General features: G+C 39.2%; 1 protein-coding gene across 2 annotated transcripts in view; it reads left to right on the top strand.

Moving 5' to 3' along the window:
- Positions 1 to 19,053, top strand: part of LOC150078577 (uncharacterized) — a 394,647-nt gene that overhangs the window by 7,322 nt on the left and 368,272 nt on the right. The window contains exon 2 of one of the 2 annotated variants that reach the window (XM_090385383.1): positions 3,630 to 3,714. In XM_090385383.1, the coding sequence (XP_090241509.1) occupies positions 3,630 to 3,714 (85 nt within the window). Of the gene's footprint in view, positions 1 to 3,629; positions 3,715 to 19,053 lie in introns of those variants that run through there. The other variant, XM_090385384.1, reaches the window with a different exon arrangement.

The raw sequence follows: 19,053 nt of genomic DNA, 5'->3' as shown, positions 1-19,053 counted from the left end.
ATATTGTTGGGATATCAGAGACGTGGTGTCACACAGATATAAGTAATGCGGAACTGGAATTTGGGGAATACAATGTATATAGAAAGGATAGACAGGACAGGAGGGGAGGAGGGGTTATGCTATTAATTAAGAAACATATAAAGTCAAAGGAAGTGAAGCCAGTTGACATCGATGGACAGGGCAGTGTCGAGTCAGTTTGGTGTGACATAAGCATAGGGAAATCAAAATTGAGAGTAGGAGTGTGCTATAGGCCTAATGACTCTGATGAGTATAATAATATATTGTACAGGGAAATAGAGTGGGCCAGTAAATCAGAGAGTCTTATAATGGGGGATTTTAATTTCCCAGATATTGACTGGAATTTGTGGGTTGGTCACTCGCACACTAGCAAGGCTTTTGTGGATTTATTGGATGATTGTTTTCTACATCAGCATGTTCGTGAGGCAACAAGAGGGAGCAATACTCTTGATCTGATTATCAGTAGTGATTCTTCATGCATTAAGAACCTGCAGATAAATGAACCACTAGGTGGCAGTGATCACAGTGTGTTGAAGTGGGATTTACTCAAGGAGGTAACTACCATCAGAGGTAAAGGGAAGGGTTTTTGTTTTCGTAAAGGCGACTATGATGGTCTGAGACAGTATTTAAATTCTATACAGTGGGACCAACTGATGATGTTACCAACAGCAAACTCAAAATGGGAAGCATTCAAGGAACTAATCTTGGTGGCTACCAGGCTTTACATACCAACTAAGAAATATTGTTCAAGGTTTAGGCCTAAATGGATGTCAGATGGACTAATGAGACATGTGGCAGAGAAGAAAAATGCATGGGATACATACAAATTAATGGGTGACATGGAAGCCTATGATAGATATAAGTTGGTCTGTAACCAAGTCACAAAGGAGATTAGGCAGGCAAAGGCAGACTACGAAAAATCCTTGGCAAAGGATGCAAAGAAAAACAGAAAGGAGTTCTTTACATACTTGAACTCGAGAAGGAAAGGGATGAATCAGATTGGTCCACTGGATATTGATGGTTCAACAGTTGATGATCCTGCTCAGGTGGCTAACAATCTAAACGAGTATTTTGCATCTACATTCACGCATGAGGAGTTATTCAGGAAGGAGAATGATGTAGGTAAAGTAAACATTGGCAGTGAGCTGGATGATTTTGTAATAACTGAGAGGAAAGTGGAGGAGAAATTGTTGAGGATAAACATAAAAAAGGCACCTGGGGTTGGATGGGATCTATCCAGTTATATTAAAGGAGGCAGCAAAGGAAGTATGCAAACCCCTAGCCATAATTATGAGAGCTTCTGTGGACTCAGGGGAGGTACCCATAGACTGGAGATGTGCAAATGTAACCCCAATTCACAAAGGAGGATCAAAGGCTGACACAAGTAATTATAGACCTGTTAGTTTAACTTCTGTTCCAGGTAAATTAATGGAGGCACTGGTTAAAGAAGCACTGCAGGATCATCTAGACAAGAATTCAGTTATAGCTCAGACGCAGCATGGTTTTGTTAAGGGCAGGTCTTGCCTGACCAATTTGATTGGATACTATGATGTAGTCACAAAAGAACTGGATGCAGGGAATAACTTTGATATTATATATTTGGATCTTAGAAAGGCTTTTGATACTGTTGCTCATGGAAGACTGCTGCACAGATTGGAGCAGTGTGGCATTGGAGGCAAATTGCTGCTATGGATAAGGGGATGGTTGAGTGGCAGAAGACAGAGAGTGGTAATCAATGGACACTGCTCAACGTGGACTAATGTTATTAGTGGAGTTCCTCAAGGTTCAGTGTGGAGTCCATTGTTGTTTTCGGTGTTTATGAATGATATTGACGATGGGATATCAAGTTTAATGTCTAAGTTTGCAGATGATACAAAGGTTGGCAGGGTCGTTAAGGACACTACTGACGCTATGCTTCTGCAACAGGATCTGGAAAGGTTGAACAGGTGGGCTGAGAGGTGGCAAATGAAGTTTAACATTGACAAATGTAAAGTACTACATATGGGAAACAGCAACCCCAGAGCTATGTATCAACTCTGTGGTACTACACTGACAGTGGTAGAGAATGAAAAGGACGTGTGGGTAATTGTGCAGGCAGATATGAAGTTCTCTGAGCAGTGCAGACGAGCTGCAATAGTAGCTCATGGTGTCTTGTCAATGATATACAGGAATTTTTCTAGCAGGGATAAGGAGGTGATTATTCCCTTGTATAAGGCAATGGGTAGGCCACATCTTGAGTACTGTATACAGGTCTGGAGGCCTCATTTCAAGAAGGATGTAGAGCTGCTGGAACGGGTACAGAGAAGGGCAACAAGATTAGTAAATGGAACAAAGGGTTGCTCTTACGAAGAAAGGCTTAAGTTTTGCAAATTACAGAGTCTGGAGACTAGGCACCGGCGAGGTGATCTGATAGAGGTGTATAAGGCTTTGAATGGTTTGAGCATGCTCAATGCCAATGGGATTCTTCATCTTTCTCAGAATAATCACCTCAGAGGGCATAAATTCAAATTGAGGAAGGACGGATGTCGGATAGATGTGCGGAAATTTGCCTTTGGCCAGCGGGTGGTTGGTTGGTGGAACCGACTTCCATCACTTGTTGTTGAAGTTGATAGCCTAAACAAATTTAAAGCTCAACTGGACAGGTATTTCGAACGAACGGAGGGGTGAAATGGGAGAGGGTTTTTTTTTTTTTTTTTGGCTGATGCTGAATAAGCTTGCTTTCTTGCATCATATGCCTCTACTAATGCTAATGCTAATTACCACTCTCTGTCTTCTCCTGGTTGTATATTAGCAAGCACAGGGGTTCTTAAACTGTAGGTTGCAATCCTTCCGGGGGTTGCGACAAAGAATCTGGGGTCATTAACAATTTTGTCTTATAGAAATGGGTCACGGATAAAAAAAAGTTTAGAACCTGGGTATTAGGTGGTGCTCTTATCAGGTAACGAGTGTATTGGGCACATGAACACCAACACTGAACATTAGAGAGCAGAAAAATGCCTGGCAGCATTTTTCTGTTCTGAAATGGCAGATTGCAGATAACAACTGGAATTTTTCTCTGCCATCAGCAAAGAATAATTCCAGTTCTCTGCTGATGATAGAATTGAGGCATGATGACCAGCATGATTTGATGGACCCATCATATTAAGTGCTAAAACTACAGGCTAATGCTTGGAGGTATGACTATCTTTTAGTGGCATACGTTGACCAGGTGCACTCCTTCATGTTTGCAGTTTATCCACATTATAATGGTAACTGCCAGCAGAATAGTGCATCATGTCACAGAGCATAGATTGCACCAGCAACATGCTGGCTACTGTACTATATTTTATATACCTGCCTAAGTCATTGGACCTCGGAGATATTGGGAACCTGTAGGATAAGCTGTTTTTAACAAAGATAACCACTCTTCAATCTGAGTCGACTGTGAAAGGTGATCAGCTTATGCATTAAAATGTTTCTCCTCCTGTTGTCCATTCCTGGATGACTTGATACTATTCTGAGTGTTGAAAGGGGTGATACTTGCAATTGCTGTATTTAAAGTAGCCATTCATTTATATAAACTACTATAAACAAATGTAATTCTTGTGTTAATTCTAATGTGAATTTTTCAGGATGATCCAACCCTTGAGCGGCATTTCAGAGGTCACAAGGAATCTGTTACTTGTGTGGATTTCAATCCAAATATGAAACAGTTGGGTAAGAACACTTTGTTGACTAATAGATAAAATTATTCTTAATTAAAATTGTCTTATATTTTAAATAATGATGAATGGGAAATATTCTTATTAGTATTAGTGGTGGCAAATGATGAAAGAAAGCAAACTTGCATAGCATCAGCAAATGAAAACCTTCCGCACCCACCCCCTTCAGCATTTTGTTTGGTTCTTCCTTGAATTTATTCAAACTACCTACTTTCACATCAATAGATGGAAGTTTGTTTGTACAATCAACTATCCATTGATTGAAGGGAAAACTTTCACACATCTATTAAGAAAAACATAAAATCAAAAGAAGTGCATCCATTTGATATAGATGAACTGTACACTGTTCAATCTGTTTCGTGTGACGTAAGCACTGCGAAAGCAAAAATAAGAGTAGGAGTGTGTTATAGGCCTAATGACTGGAATGAGTACAATGAACAATTGTACAGAGAAATTGAGTGGGCTAGTAAATCAGAATGTCTTATAAATGGGGGATTTTAACTTCCCAGATATTGACTGGAACTTGTGGGTTGGTCACTCGCACACTAGTAAGACTTTTGTAGATTTATTGAATGATTGTTTTCTGCAGCAGCATGTTCGAGAGGCAACCAGAGAGGGTAATACTCTTGATCTGGTTATCAGCAGTGATCATTCGTGTATAAAGAATTCACAGATAAAGGAACCACTAGGTGGCAGTGATCACAGTGTATTAATGTGGGATTTAGCATTAGTAGAGGCATTTGATGCAAGAAAGCAAGCTTATGCAGCATCAGCAAAAAAAAAAAAAAAAAAAGTAACATAAATAAATAAAAAATAACCACTTCCACTTCACCCCTCTGTTCGTTCGAAATACCTGTCCCGCTGAGCCTTAAACTTATTTAGGCTATCAACTTTCACGACAAGGGATGGAAGTCTGTTCCACCTACCAACCACCCGCTGGCTTGTAAGATTTTATGTCTTACAGTTTCATGACATTTTCAGGTTTCCATTGCATTTGTATTGTGTATAACAATCACTCTGTTACAAATTCAGTGATATTAATAATTTATCGTTATCGATTTTATAATCTTTATTTGAATAAATCAAACAATTATTTTTTTTAAATTAGTACCGAAATACTGGGATTTCAAATCCTAAATAAAACAACCGGGATCCTGGTATTCGGGATACCAGAATCTCTGTATTGTAAGCCCTAGTCTCGATCCACTGGTGATATATGGCCCATGCCACCCATTCATGGCCAAACCCAATGTAGATATAAAGATATAATTACCATCAGGGGTAAAGGAAAGGGTTACTTAAAGATATAATTACCATCAGGGGTAAAGGAAAGGGTTACTTAAAGATATAATTACCATCAGGGGTAAAGGAAAGGGTTTTTGCTTCTGTAAAGGTGACTACAGTGGTCTCAGACAGTTTTTAAATTCTGTACAGTGGGATCAACTGATGATGTTACCTACAGCAAATTCTAAGTGGGAAGCATTCAAGGAATTAATCGTGCAAGCTACTAAAAGTTTCATATCTATTAAGAAATATTGTTCAAGGTTTAGGCCCAAATGATTGTCAAATGAACTAATGAGACTCGTGACAAAGAAGAAAAATGCATGGGATCCATATAAATTATCAGGTGACACAGAAGCCTATGGCAGATATAAGCTAGTCTGTAATCAGGTCACAAAGGAGGTTAGGCAGGCGATGGCAGATTACGAGAAATCTTTGGCAAAGGATGCTAAGAAAAACAGCAAGAATTTCTTTACTTATTTAAACTCTAAAAAGAAGGGGATGAATCTGATTGGTCCACTTGATATTGATGGTTCGACTGATGATGATCCTGCTCAGATAGGAAACAAACTGAATGAGTATTTCGCCTCTACATTCACATATGAGGAGTTATTAAGGTTTTAAAATGCCAGAAGGTAATCAAATTGTCGCAGGTTGCTTAATGATTTTGTAATAACTGAGAGCAAAGTGGAGGAGAAATTGTTGAAGTTAAACATAAGAAAGTCACCTGGGGTGGATGGGATTTATCCACTTATATTAAAGGAGGTGGCAAAGGAACTAAGCAAACCCTTAGCCATAATTATGAGAGCATCCTTGGACTTGGGAGGTCCCCAATTCACAAAGGGGGATCGAAGTGTGACACGAGTAATTACAGACCAGTTAGTTTAACTTCTGTTCTGGGTAAAATAGTGGAGTCACTGGTTAAAGATGCATTGCAGGATCGTCTAGACAAGACTGCAGCAATAATTCAGACACTGCATGAGTTTGTTAAGGGAAAGTCTTGTCTGACAAATTTGGTAGGATATTATGATGTGGTTACAAAAGGAACTGGATGCAAAAAATAATTTTGATATCATGTACTTGGATTTCAGGAAAGCTTTTGACACTGTTGCGCATGGAAGACTATTGTATAAATTGGAGCAGAATGGTATTAAGGGTAATAGTTGCTACAATGGATAAATGGATGGTTGAGTGGGAGAAGACTGAGGGTGGTAATCAATGGGTGCTGCTCTTCGTCGACTAATGTTATTAGTGGAGTTGCCCAGGGTTCAGTGTTGGGTCCACTGTTGTTTTGTATATTTATCAATGATTCTGATGAAGGTATATCAGGCTTAGTGTTGAAGTTTGCAGATGATACAAAGGTTGGACGGGTTGTTAATGACAGTAATGGCAGTGCTAATGCAACAGGATCTAGAAATTTTGGGCAGATGGGCTGAGAAGTGGCAACTGAAGTTTAACATTGACTAATGCAAATACTGCATATAAATTTAAATCAGCAGTCATGAGCAGTAATACAGAAAGACAAATGATACTGAAACTGAAGAATAGCGATGGTGTACTTATGATTATCAGAGAAGGCATAATTCAAATAGCAGAAGACTACTATAAAGAGTTATACAAGGAGCGAGGGAATGATGCCAGCAGTGGGGAAGATGGATCGCAAATTAGTAACACATACAACATACCTGATATCCTTCCTGATGAAGTAGAACATGCATAGAAGAAAATGAAGAATCAGAAAGCCCTTGAGGAAGTTGAAGTTACTGCAGAGTTGTTAAAATTGGGATGAAGAGACATGACACAAAAATGGCAAAACTCTTCACAAAATGCATTAGAAAAGGTGTGATGCCTAAGCAGTGGAATAATGCAATCATAGTTTTGCTGCATAAGAAAGGAGATAAATCAGAAATTGGAAATTATAGACCAATTAGCTTGTTATCCCACATCTACAAGTTGTTCACAAGGGTCATTACTAACAGATTAGAAAGAATACTTGATGAAAATCAACCGAAAGAGCAAGCTGGCTTTAGGACAGGATTCTCAACTATGGATCACCTTCATGTAATTTCACAGCTAATGGAGAAGGCAAATGAATATAAAACACCATTATGCCTGGCATTTGTGGATTATGAAAAGGCATTTGACTCCATACAGCATAAGGCAATGTTTCAGTCACTGGAAAGACAAGGCATAGATACCCCATATATTATGATTTTGAAGAAAATATATGAGAATGCTACCTCCTTTATTAGACTAGACAAAGACAGTAATAAATTTAAAATTGAGAAAGTTGTTCAACAAGGAGACACAATATCTCCGAAGTTGTTTACTGCTGCCATTGAGGAAGCTTTCAGAAGATTAGATTGGTTGCAGAAAGGAGCCAATGTGAATGGAGAGTACCTAAACCATTTACGGTTTGCAGATGACATTGTGGTCATAAGCCACGATCCCAAAGAATTAGAGGAAAATCTTAATCAGTTATGCGGGGTTAGTAAGGATTTTGGACTAAAGATGAATATGGCCAAAATAAAAGTAATGATGAACAATTATGGCACAGAAAGGGATATAATGATTGAAGGAGCAGTAATTGAAAAGGTGGAGTCATATACTTATCTGGGACAAGTCATTAGCTGTAATAATGATAAATGGCTGGAAATCAAGAGAAGAATAAATTTTGGCTGGATAGCATTCAAGTAATATAGTCACATACTGAAGAGCAATAACCCAGTTTGTCTGAAACGTAAAATAATGAACCAATGTATACTCCCCACCATGACTTATGGAAGTGAAACTTGGGCACTCACCAAAAGAATGGAAGAGAAGCTGAGAACTAGACAGCGAAGAATGGAACAAACTATATTGGGAATCAGACGGTTAGATAAGAAGAGAAACACATGGACTAGGCAGAAAACTCAAGTAAAGGACATTCTTATCAAAACTAAAGAACTAAAATGGTCTTGGGCAGGACACATAGCTCGAAGACATGATGACAGATGGACTAAGAAAATAACAGTATGATACCCAAGAGGAGGTAACAGAAAACCTGGAAGAAGACAACGGAGATGGACAGATGAAATTCATTAGTTTGTGGGTAGTAAATGGATGGCCATTGCACAAAACAGAAGGAACTGGAGTGGCCTTCATCCTGCAGTGGATTGAAAATGGCTAATGATGATGATGATCACTGACTAGCTGTTTAGGCAAAGTCTTAGAAAAAATGGTTCACAGGTGGCTAACGTGGTTTCTGGAAACAAACAATCTGCTATACCGAAACCAGTATGGATTTCGGAAAAAACCATTCAACCCTAGATGTGATGATTAAAGCAGAAGTAAACATCCGAAATGCTTTCATCAGGAGACAACATCTAGTTATGGTCAATCTCGATATTGAGAAACCCTTTGATACCACTTGGCGATATGGTGTCCTCCAGGACCTTCGTTCCTTTGGACTGAGGAGGCAGTTACCCCAATTTATACAAAACTTCCTACACTACAGAATGTTTCAGGTCAGATATAGGAACAGTGTATCCAAATCATTTGAACAAGAGGAGGGTGTGCTGCAGGGCTCCATCCTCAGTGCAACACTATTCACAATAAGAATTACAAATATGGCACAAGACATACCAAAAACGGTTGAATCATACATGTTCGCCGATCACCTCATTATCTCTTGTCAGTCACAAACTATGAATGCTATTGAAAGGCTACTTCAACTATCCATAGCCAGAATAAAATTTTGGGCGCAACGGAATGGCTATTCATTAGCAAAAAAAAAATCTACTGCAATTCATTTCTGTAAAATTTGAAAATGACATCCACATCCTGAAATATATTTAAAGAACAATCTGATTCCACTTACCAACAATTTTCGTGTAATGGGTTTATATCTAGATAGTAAACTTAGCCTATCTTAGAATGGTCTGTCTAAAGAAAATAAACATCTTAAGAGCTGTCTCCTCTAACTCTTGGAGTGCTGATAGACATTCACTCTCACATCTTCATAAAACCTTAATCCGGTCCTGCTTAAATTATGGTCACCTGTCTATGACTACTAGAAACAGTTCTTTGTTGCTTCTGAATACTGTTCAACATAGTGCCCTAAGGATAGCCACAGGTGCTTTCAGAATGTCTCCAGTCCACAGCCTGTATATTGATGCAAATGAACCCCCATTGCACCTCAGATGAAAATCCTTACTATGTAGTTATTCTTCAAAAATTAAAAGTATTCCATCTAATCCTTGCTGGTAATACCTGTTTGACCATCAGTATGTAATGCTATACCGTAACAAACCTAATGAAAACTGCCCTGCGTGTATTAGATTGCAAGAACTGATGCTTAATTGGAATATTAACCTCCAGCATATTAGCATTAGTAGAGGCATTTGTGCAAGAAACCAAGCTTATGCAGCATCAGCCAAAAAAAAAAAAAAAAACCCACTTCCACTTCACCCCTCTGTTCGTTCAAAATACCTGTCCAGCTGAGCCTTAAACTTATTTAGGCTATCAACCTCCACCACAAGGGATGGAAGTCTGTTCCACCAACCAACCACCCACTGGCTAAAGGCAAATTTCCGCACGTCTATCCTACATCTGTCTTTCCTCAATTTGAATTTATGCCCTCTCAGGTGATTTTTCTGAGCTAGAGGAAGAATCCCATCAGCATTGAGCATGCTTAAACCATTCAAGGCTTTATACACCTCTATCAGATCACCTCGCTGGTGCCTAGTCTCCAGACATTGTAATTTGCAAAACTTAAGCCTTTCTTTGTAAGAGCACCCCTTTGTTCCATTCACTAATCTTGTTGCCCTTCTCTGTACTCGTTCCAGCAGCTCTACATCCTTCTTGAAATGAGGCTTCCAGACCTGTATACAGTACTCCAGGTGTGGCCTGACCATCGCCTTATACAATGGAATAATCACCTCTTTATCCCTGCTGGAAAAATTCCTGTATATCATTGACAATACTCCATGAGCTACTCTTACAGCCCGTCTGCACTGCTCAGAGAACTTCATATCTGCCTGCACAACCACCCTCAAGTCCCTTTCATTCTCTACCACTGTCAGTGTAGTACCACAGAGTTGATACGTTGCTCTGGGGTTGCTGTTTCCCATGTGTAGTACTTTACATTTGTCAATGTTAAACGTTAAACTTCATTTGCCACCTGTCAGCCCATCTGCTCAACCTTTCCAGATCCTGTTGCAGCAGCATAGTGTCAGTAGTGTCCTTGACAACCCTGCCAACCTTTGTATCGTCTGCAAACTTGGACATTAAGCCCGATATACCATCATCAATATCATTTATAAATACAGAAAACAATAATGGACCCAACACTGAGCCCTGAGGGACTCCACTAATAACATCAGTCCACGATGAGCAGTGTCCATTGATTACCACTCTCTGTCTTCTCCCCCTCAACCACCCCTTTATCCATAGCAGCAATTTGCCTCCAATGTCACACTGCTCCAATTTGTGTAGCAGTCTTCCATGTGCAACAGTATCAAAAGCCTTTCTAAGATCCAAGTATATAATATCAAAGTTCTTCCCTGCATCCAGTTCTTTTGTGACTGCATCATAGTACCCAATCAAGTTGGTCAGGCAAGACTTCCCCTTAACAAAACCATGCTGTGTCTGAGCTATAACTGAAGTCTTGTCTAAATGATCCTGCAGTGCTTCTTTAACCAGTGCCTCCATTAATTTTCCTCGAACAGAAGTTAATCTCACAGGTCTATAATTACTTGTGTCAGCCTTTGATCCTCCTTTGTGAATTGGGGTCACATTTGCACATTTCCAGTCTATGGGTACCTCCCCTGAGTCCAAGGAAGCTGTCGTAATTATGGCTAAGGGTTTGCTTACTTCCTTTGCTGCCTCCTTTAATATAACTGGATAGATCCCATCCACCCCGGGTGCCTTTCTTGTGTTTATCTTCAACAGTTTCTCTTCCACTTTACTCCCAGTTATTTCAAGATTCTGTAGCTTACTGCTAGAGTTGAATACACCTCTGGCATTCCCATCGCTGAATAACTCCTCATGTGTGAATGTCGATGCAAAATATTCATTTAGTTTGTTAGCTACCTGAGCAGGATCATCAACACTTGACCCATCAATATCAAGTGGACCAATCTGATTCATCCCCTTCCTTCTAGAGTTTACATAAGTAAAGAACTCTTTGCTGTTTTTCTTTGCATCCCTTGCCAAGGATTTCTCGTAATCTGCCTTCGCCTGCCTAACCTCCTTTGTAACTTGGTTGCATATCAACTTGTATCTATCATAGGCTTCTGTGTCATGTGTTAATTTGTATATATCCCATGCATTTTTCTTCTCTGCCATATGCCTCATTAGTTCATCTGACATCCATTTTGGCCTAAACCTTGAACAATATTTCTTACTTGGATGTAAAGCCTGGTAGCTTCCAAGATAAGTTCTTTGAATGCTTCCCATTTTGAATTTGCTGTTGGTAACATCATCAGTTGGTCCCACTGTATAGAATTTAAATACTGTCTCAGTCCATCGTAGTCGCCTTTACGGAAGCAATAACCCTTCCCTTTACCCCTAATGGTAGTTACCTCTTTGAGTAAATCCCACTTCAGCACACTGTGATCACTGCCACCTAGTGGTTCATTTATCTGCAGATTCTTAATGCATGAAGAATCACTGCTGATAATCAAATCAAGAGTATTACTCCCTCTAGTTGCCTCCCGAACATGCTGATGTAGAAAACAATCATCCAATAAATCCACAAAAGCCCTGCTAGTGTGTGAGTAACCAGCCCCCAAATTCCAGTCAATATCTGGGAAATTAAAATCTCCCATTATAAGACACTCTGATTTACTGGCCCACTCTATTTCCCTGTACAGTTCCTTATTATACTCATTAGAGTCATTAGGCCTATAGCACACTCCTGCTCTCAATTTTGATCTCCCAATGTTTATGTCACACAAAACTGACTCCACACTGCACTGTCCAGCGATGTTGACTGGCTTCACTTCCTTGGTTTTTATGTGTTTCTTAACTAATAGCATAACCCCTCCCCCCTTCCTATCCTGTCTATCCTTTCTGTAGACGTTGTACTCCCCAAATTGCAGTTCTGCATCCCTTATATCTGTGTGACACCACGTCTCTGATATCCCAACAATATCTGCCTTTGATGTTTTAAGCAATACCTCAAATTCATCAAATTTATTTACTAAACTCCTAGCATTGGTGTACACGCAAGTATACCTGCACGTGTTTCTATTCTTAGCTACCCTAACACAACCCATGTGTTTACTTGTACCGCAATGGCTCCCAGCAGTCTCTGAAATACCATGCATCTTGTTTTTCAGGCTTCTGCTCATTCTAATAGAAGCAGTGCAAGAATCTCTTTTACCTCTGCCAGTGGCTACTGTCAATCTATTGGTCTTTGTTTCCCCCCCCAAGCTACCAGTTTTCCGACCCACCTAACACTGCCTCGATAGCATCAGCAAATATTCTTGCACCCTTTCTATTTAAGTGTATCCCATCCCTGTAGAAGCAATCTCTCCTGTTAACAAGTACAGTCCAGGCTGAAAAAAATTCTTGAAGACGTTGCTCCTCCCGAGCATCCCTGGATTCGATACTCACCGCTCTGCATTAATTTCTTTCTGAGATGGAGAAAAGGCTACCTGCCAAACAAGAACTTCCAGCAGCTGCATGAAGCCCATGCCTTAGAAAATGCAGAGAAATTTCATATTTATACAGATGGCTCCAAAACAGATGAAGCTGTAGGTGCTTCAGCAATTTCTTCTACTTTTTCAATAGTTGTGTCTCTTCCTACAGAATGCAGTATCTAAACCGCAGAATTATATGCAATAAAACTAGCTCTTGACAATATAACCAAGCAGCAATTCAAGCAAGCTCTTATATACACCAACTCAAACAAATTGTTGCTCTTATGAAGAAAAGCTTAAGTTTTGCAAATTACAAAAAAAAAAAAGTCTGGAGACTAGGCACCAGCGAGGTGATCTGATAGAGGTGTATAAAGCCTTGAATGGTTTGAGCATGCTCAATGCCAATGGGATTCTTCTTCTTGCTCAGAATGATCACCTGAAAGGGCCTAAGTTTAGATTGAGGAAAGACAGATGTAGGATAGATGTGCGTAAATTTGCCTTTAGCCAGCGGGTAGTTGGTTGGTGGAACAGACTGCCATCCCTTGTGGAAATTGATAGCCTAAATAAATTTCAGGCTCAGCTAGACAGGTATTTCGAACGAATGGAGGGGTGAAATGGAAGTGGGGGTTTTTTTTTTTTTTTGGCTGATGCTGCATAAGCTCGCTTTCTTGCATCATATGCCTCTACTAATGCTTAATGACTCCTTAAGTGCCGTCACTGCCATTCAATTTACTACTTCTTCCCAACATCCCATTCTGAAACAGATACGGTCTCAATTATGCCAATATCAAACATCCAACCAGTTGGTCACCTTCTGCTGGATCCCAGGGCATGTCGGCATCCCAGGTAATGAAAGTGCAGATTGTGCTGCTAAACCTCCTAACAGTGGATTATTCTACCATACACTGATTACAAATCCATTGTTAAAACAGCATGTAGACTTCAATGGACTGATCTGTGGCAAACACAAACATATAATAAATTATTTCAGCTTAAAAAAGAACCTCAGTTGTGGGCTTCTAGTTTCAGGAAAGACAGATGAGAAGTAATATTGCAAGACTCCGTATGTTCACTATTATATAACTCATTTGTTCTTCCTTATGGGAGAAACCCCACCTCAGTGTCCCTTCTGTCAGACTCATCAAACAATGAAACATATTCTAATAGAATGCCTTAAATACTCAAGTAAGTGGAAATCCAGATTTTATTCACTATAAAATCTGCATAAACCTTTAACTTTACCACACATACTTGGCAACAATCCAAATTTTGAAGCACTGTTTAGATACTTGAAAAGCATAAATATATATAATCGCCTCTCATAACCATTATATTAATAACTCAGTCATAAGCTAATAATGAAAAGGCACAATATGGCCCAGGAGGCCCTTGTGCCAAAAAACCCACAACAACAACAACAACAACCTTTATGGGGGTGATTAAATCACTTTATAAAGGACTCTTCATAATAACATACCATTTTAAATGACATTTCTAATAAGTGAAAATAGGAGGAATATTATTCACAGGCTATAAAAATCCACAGGTGCAATATATAGCACAAATTTAACTTTATTACCTTACCAATTAATAAAGTTAAATTTTTTTTTTTTTTTTTTTTATGTAAACCCCAAACAAGACAGGTATTAGAAGCTATAATACCATGCTTTGGTTGGAGGTTGAGAAGTTGAAAGAAGGTATTTGTTGACATTGGACTTGAACTTCTGTAGACTGTAATTTTCAGGAAATACATACGGAGGAAAGTTGTTCCAGAAAATGGCAGTTGAATGAATAAACAGGGAAGATGAAAAGTTGGTTCTGTGAGTTTGAAGTTGGACAGTATATGGATGTTGGCTGGTGGCGGCACGTGTTCGGACTGTTTTTAAAGAGAGAGAGAGCGGCAATTATAGAAGCCAATTCAGAACAGTGCCTATGGAAATATCTGTAGAAGAGGCATGCAGCAGAAACAATACGTCTATGAGACAGCGAGTGGAGAGAGACTGTTAGAGATGAATCATTAATTAACCTAACCCCCTCTTCTGAACGGAATCAAGAAGCCTGAGCGAGGTTTTGGGGGCACCACCCCAGATGTGGGAACAATATTCCTTGGTAGGGTGGATTTACGATTTGAACAGAGTGAACAGCTGTTTGGAAGAAAAGTAACGCCGAGAGCGAAAGAGAAAACCAAGTTTTTTAGATGCAGAGGAAGCAATATTTGTAATGTGCTTGTGCCAAGAGAGATTAGAAGCCAGGGTAATCCCCAAAAGAGATATATCATTTTACCTAGAAATCGGAGAGTCAGCAAAGATAAGCATAGCAGCAGAAGAATCCTTTTTTGCGAGATATAAGGCAAGACTGAGTTTTAGAAGGACTGAAATCAACAAAGTTGTCTTTGCCCCACTGGAGAATTACCTGGAGATCGGCATTTAAGGAATTGGTAGCAGATTTTCGAAAAGTTGAAACTGATTGAGCAGGGCAAGGTTTCTCAAAATGGAAAGTGGAATGCAATGTGCTATCATCGTCAAAACTATGGATAGGATTTCCAGTCAATGGAAGAAGGTCATTAATATACAAGAGGAAAAGAGTGGGAGAAAGAACTGAACCTTGGGGGACACCGGCATTAGTGGAGAAGTTAGAAGCCAGAGAGCCATCTACCGTCACCCTCAGTGAGTGATCAGAGAGAAAACTAGATAACCAATTACAAAAAACAGTTGGCAAACCATAAGATGGAATCTTGTTTAGAAGACCTTTATGCCAAACACGATCAAAAGCCTTTGAGGTGTCAAGAGCAACTGCTTGTATTTCACCGAACATTTCCATTGAATTAGTGCATAAATGGGTAACACAAGCCAGAATATCACCAGTAGATCGACACTGAAGAAATCCATACTGGCGATCGTTGATCAGATGGAAGGTTTCTAGGTAGTTTAAGAGTTGGCGATTAATTGATTTCTCCATTTAGAAAGAGTAGAAGTAATTGCAATGGGACGATAATTGGATGGGAGGGATTTGTCACCCATTTTAGGAACTGGCTGGATATGAGCAAATTTCCAAGAAGGAAAAACACCTTTGGAATAAGAAAGTGAAAAAAGGCGGTAAAGAACAGGAGTAAGTTCAGGAGCACGGGTTTTGAGAACAAGTGGAGAAATACCATCGGGACCTGGAGCTTTCTTAGCAACAAGATTCGTCAAAATGCTTTTGACATCCTTTTTACGGAAGACTACAGAAGGCATTGAATGGAGTGTGTTGGGAATGGTGGGAGGTGTTTAACCAAGATCATTAATACATGAGTTGGAAGAAAAATGGGATGCTAGCAGGTCAGCTTGATCCTTGGCTAAAGTGACAACAGAACCATCTGGTTTGGACAGAGGTGGGAGCAGAGATGGGCAAAAGTTGAGGCAAAAGTCTGGTCTCTTGCCAGTAGCTTTGGCAAGAGACCAGAATGCTCGGCTACTATTAGGGCAAGAAGCAAGTTTGCTACTCTTAGCCTGTTCAAACTCTAGTTGGACTGATTAATAACTGTTTTACAATTTTTGCGAGCTTTGGTGTAAGCAGAAAATGACACTGAAGAATTAGAATGAAGCCAATTACGATATGCAACGTTCTTCTCTTCAACAGCCCTAGTACATTTATTGGAAAACCAAGGTTTAGATTAAGGACGAGATTTTAAAGTGGAATGTGGGATAAAGGATTCCATTCCTGCAAGAATAATTTCACTCACATGATCTGAGCAAACGTTGACATCAGAAGTTTTGAAACAGTAATCCGACAAAGGAAAAGAAGAAAAGAAGTCTCGCAGGTCATCCCATTTTGCATTCTTGTAATGCCAAATAATACGAAGTTGAGAATAGCCATGAGATAGAGGCTCCAGTGAGAAGAGACAATCACCAAGTTGTGATCTGAGGTGCCTAAATGACCTCTCACTTCGACCGTGGACTTAGAAAGGTTGTTTGTGAGAAAAAGATCAAACGTGTTGGCTGTATGGTTAGGATTGTCCAGTATTCTTGTAGGTAAATGAACAATCTGTTCAAAGTCGTTAGTAATTGCAAAAACCTCAGCATCTCGACTAGCCGGGTCGGTGTGACTAGAAAATGGAAGCCAGCTGGAGTTGTGAACATTAAAATCACCAAGGAAAATTACCTCGCTGTTAGGAAAGTTGGACTGGAGAAAGTCATGTTGCAATGAGAGGAAGTCAAAGAGCTCCAAGTGATTAATGGAGTTGGGAGAACGGTAGAGACAACAGATGAATTTGATACAATGAGGTAGAGAGAAAAATTGAAACCAGAGAAGTTCTAAAAGAGGAGATTCCAAATTGCCAAGTCTGTGACAAGGAATATTAGAATGGACATATGCACAAGTACCACCTTTGAGGCGAAAGGAATCATACAGCGGATAATTTGGGCAACTGAAATGAGCAGTAGTTGAATCAACCGATAACTAAGATTCTGTCAGAAAAAGTACATGGGTTTGGTAGACTGCAAGTGGAAATGGACATCATTGAGATTAGAATTGAGACCACATATATTTGTGAAATGAATTAGGAGGTGTTTGGGAGGTTTAGATCTTTTTGCAGATAAGTTTTCTCTATTAATTTGACAATTCATGGTGTATTCAATAGTAAGAAAAAGTGGGTGGGACATGTAGTAACTGTATGAAGTAATGAAATTTTTGGATATGGCATACACATGGTAAGAATATACCCAGATCCTTGACATAACGTGGCCTCGACAATGTCCCCCGCATACACACTTCTCGGATTCCCTCCAGTTACTATCTCACAAAATAGAGTAGAGGTAGCAAGATTATGCACTAGCTGATCCGGAAGCCTCCTAGAGAGTTACCAATAGGTTCGGTTCGGTGTACTAACTAGTGGCTGGCCTGCGAACACCGTTTTAGAGCTGTACCCTCGAAATGTAAGGAAGATTGGATCTCACCAGTCATACTGAATGATGGAAGAGACTGGGGAGGGGATGATATGTGAATATTGGAAGAATATTTTCCACTTAGCAAAATAAAAATAAATTTACGCTAATGTACCTAGTTTCATGAATATGTACTATAAAATGTACATACTAACTAATTGATATTTCTGTTCACTGACTTTTTTTTTTTTGGTTGTTAAAATTTAAAACCGTAAAATCAAACAACACTGCATGCATAAGTTGTGCCAAACATGATATGTGCAAGTGAGATATGGAGTAATGAGTTTCTGAAAATTAATTTATGTTTTTTATATGATTGAATATTTCATGGAACAGGAAACACATTTCACCATAATAACGTGAAACCCACAAAACTCCTGCTATTGGAACTATCACAAATGCAATAAGATCGAATTTACTAACCCGATTATAGGGCGCCTCCGTAGCCAGGTGGGATGGAGCAGCAGTGCGTAGCACCCGCTTCTTGATTAGACAGGGGTTCAAGCCTGTCACCAACAAATACGGAGAATGCGGAAAGGTCAGGGAATAACCACCGCATATCCCGGAGCAATATGGCCTTAGTTGCTAATGCTCCTAAAAAAAAAACCAAAACAAAACAAAACAAACAAAAGCAATTAGAATTTTATTGCCATTTTGTACTTCCTACTTGTGCAAAACAGGCTTTAAACAAGAATTAGCAAAAAAACGTGTGTGTGTGTGTGTGTGTGTGTGTGTGTGAGAGAGAGAGAGAGAGAGAGAGAGACTAAAGTTGGTAGAAGAGGAGCTGAGAGTAACCTTATCCACACTAAATCTTCGTATTAAAAAACTGTTTCCATCAAACCCAACCATCTCGCTGATTAAAATGATATAATTGTATATTTGTTTGTTTTTGTTTAATTATGTTAATTTTTTCACATATCTTCTTTTAAATTTCATGCATGTTCAAAAAAGAACATCATAGCATTTAAAACAAATTATAAATGTATTGTTAAATATACCCAACAGAAATAACTTCCAGTTTGTGAATATATATAATCTAATAATATAAAAATATAAAATGTAATAAATATAATTTTTAATTATAATATTTATAGATTTTTATAATATATATATATATATATAATTATATTTAAATAATGTTGGAAAAGAAGTATTACTTAATAAAAATAAAAAGGAGGGTACAGCACTCATCATACTGCTGGCATTATTTTATTATTTCAAACCTTATTCTAATTTATATGACTACACACACACACACACACACACACACACACACACACACACACACACACACACACACACACACACACACACACACAGTGTCTTCCAGTTATTCGGGCCATCGGTTAATCGGGATAGCCATTTATTTGGGGCAAATCTTAAAAAACAGAACCCGATTGAGAAAATAGCCAGGGTTTACTTCGCTTAATTGGGACAACATGCTGTTTAATCGGGGCAGGAGACCGCAGCACTGGAGATTACCCTATGATTGTCTCCGACCGAACC

This window comes from Mastigoproctus giganteus, chromosome 11 (genome assembly GCF_048544385.1).
Source record: "Mastigoproctus giganteus isolate SK-2022 chromosome 11, ASM4854438v1, whole genome shotgun sequence".
In the NCBI taxonomy this organism is placed as follows: Eukaryota; Metazoa; Arthropoda; class Arachnida; order Uropygi; family Thelyphonidae; genus Mastigoproctus; species Mastigoproctus giganteus.
Note: the sequence above shows the minus strand (reverse complement) of the source record. Positions and strands in the feature narration are given on the sequence as shown.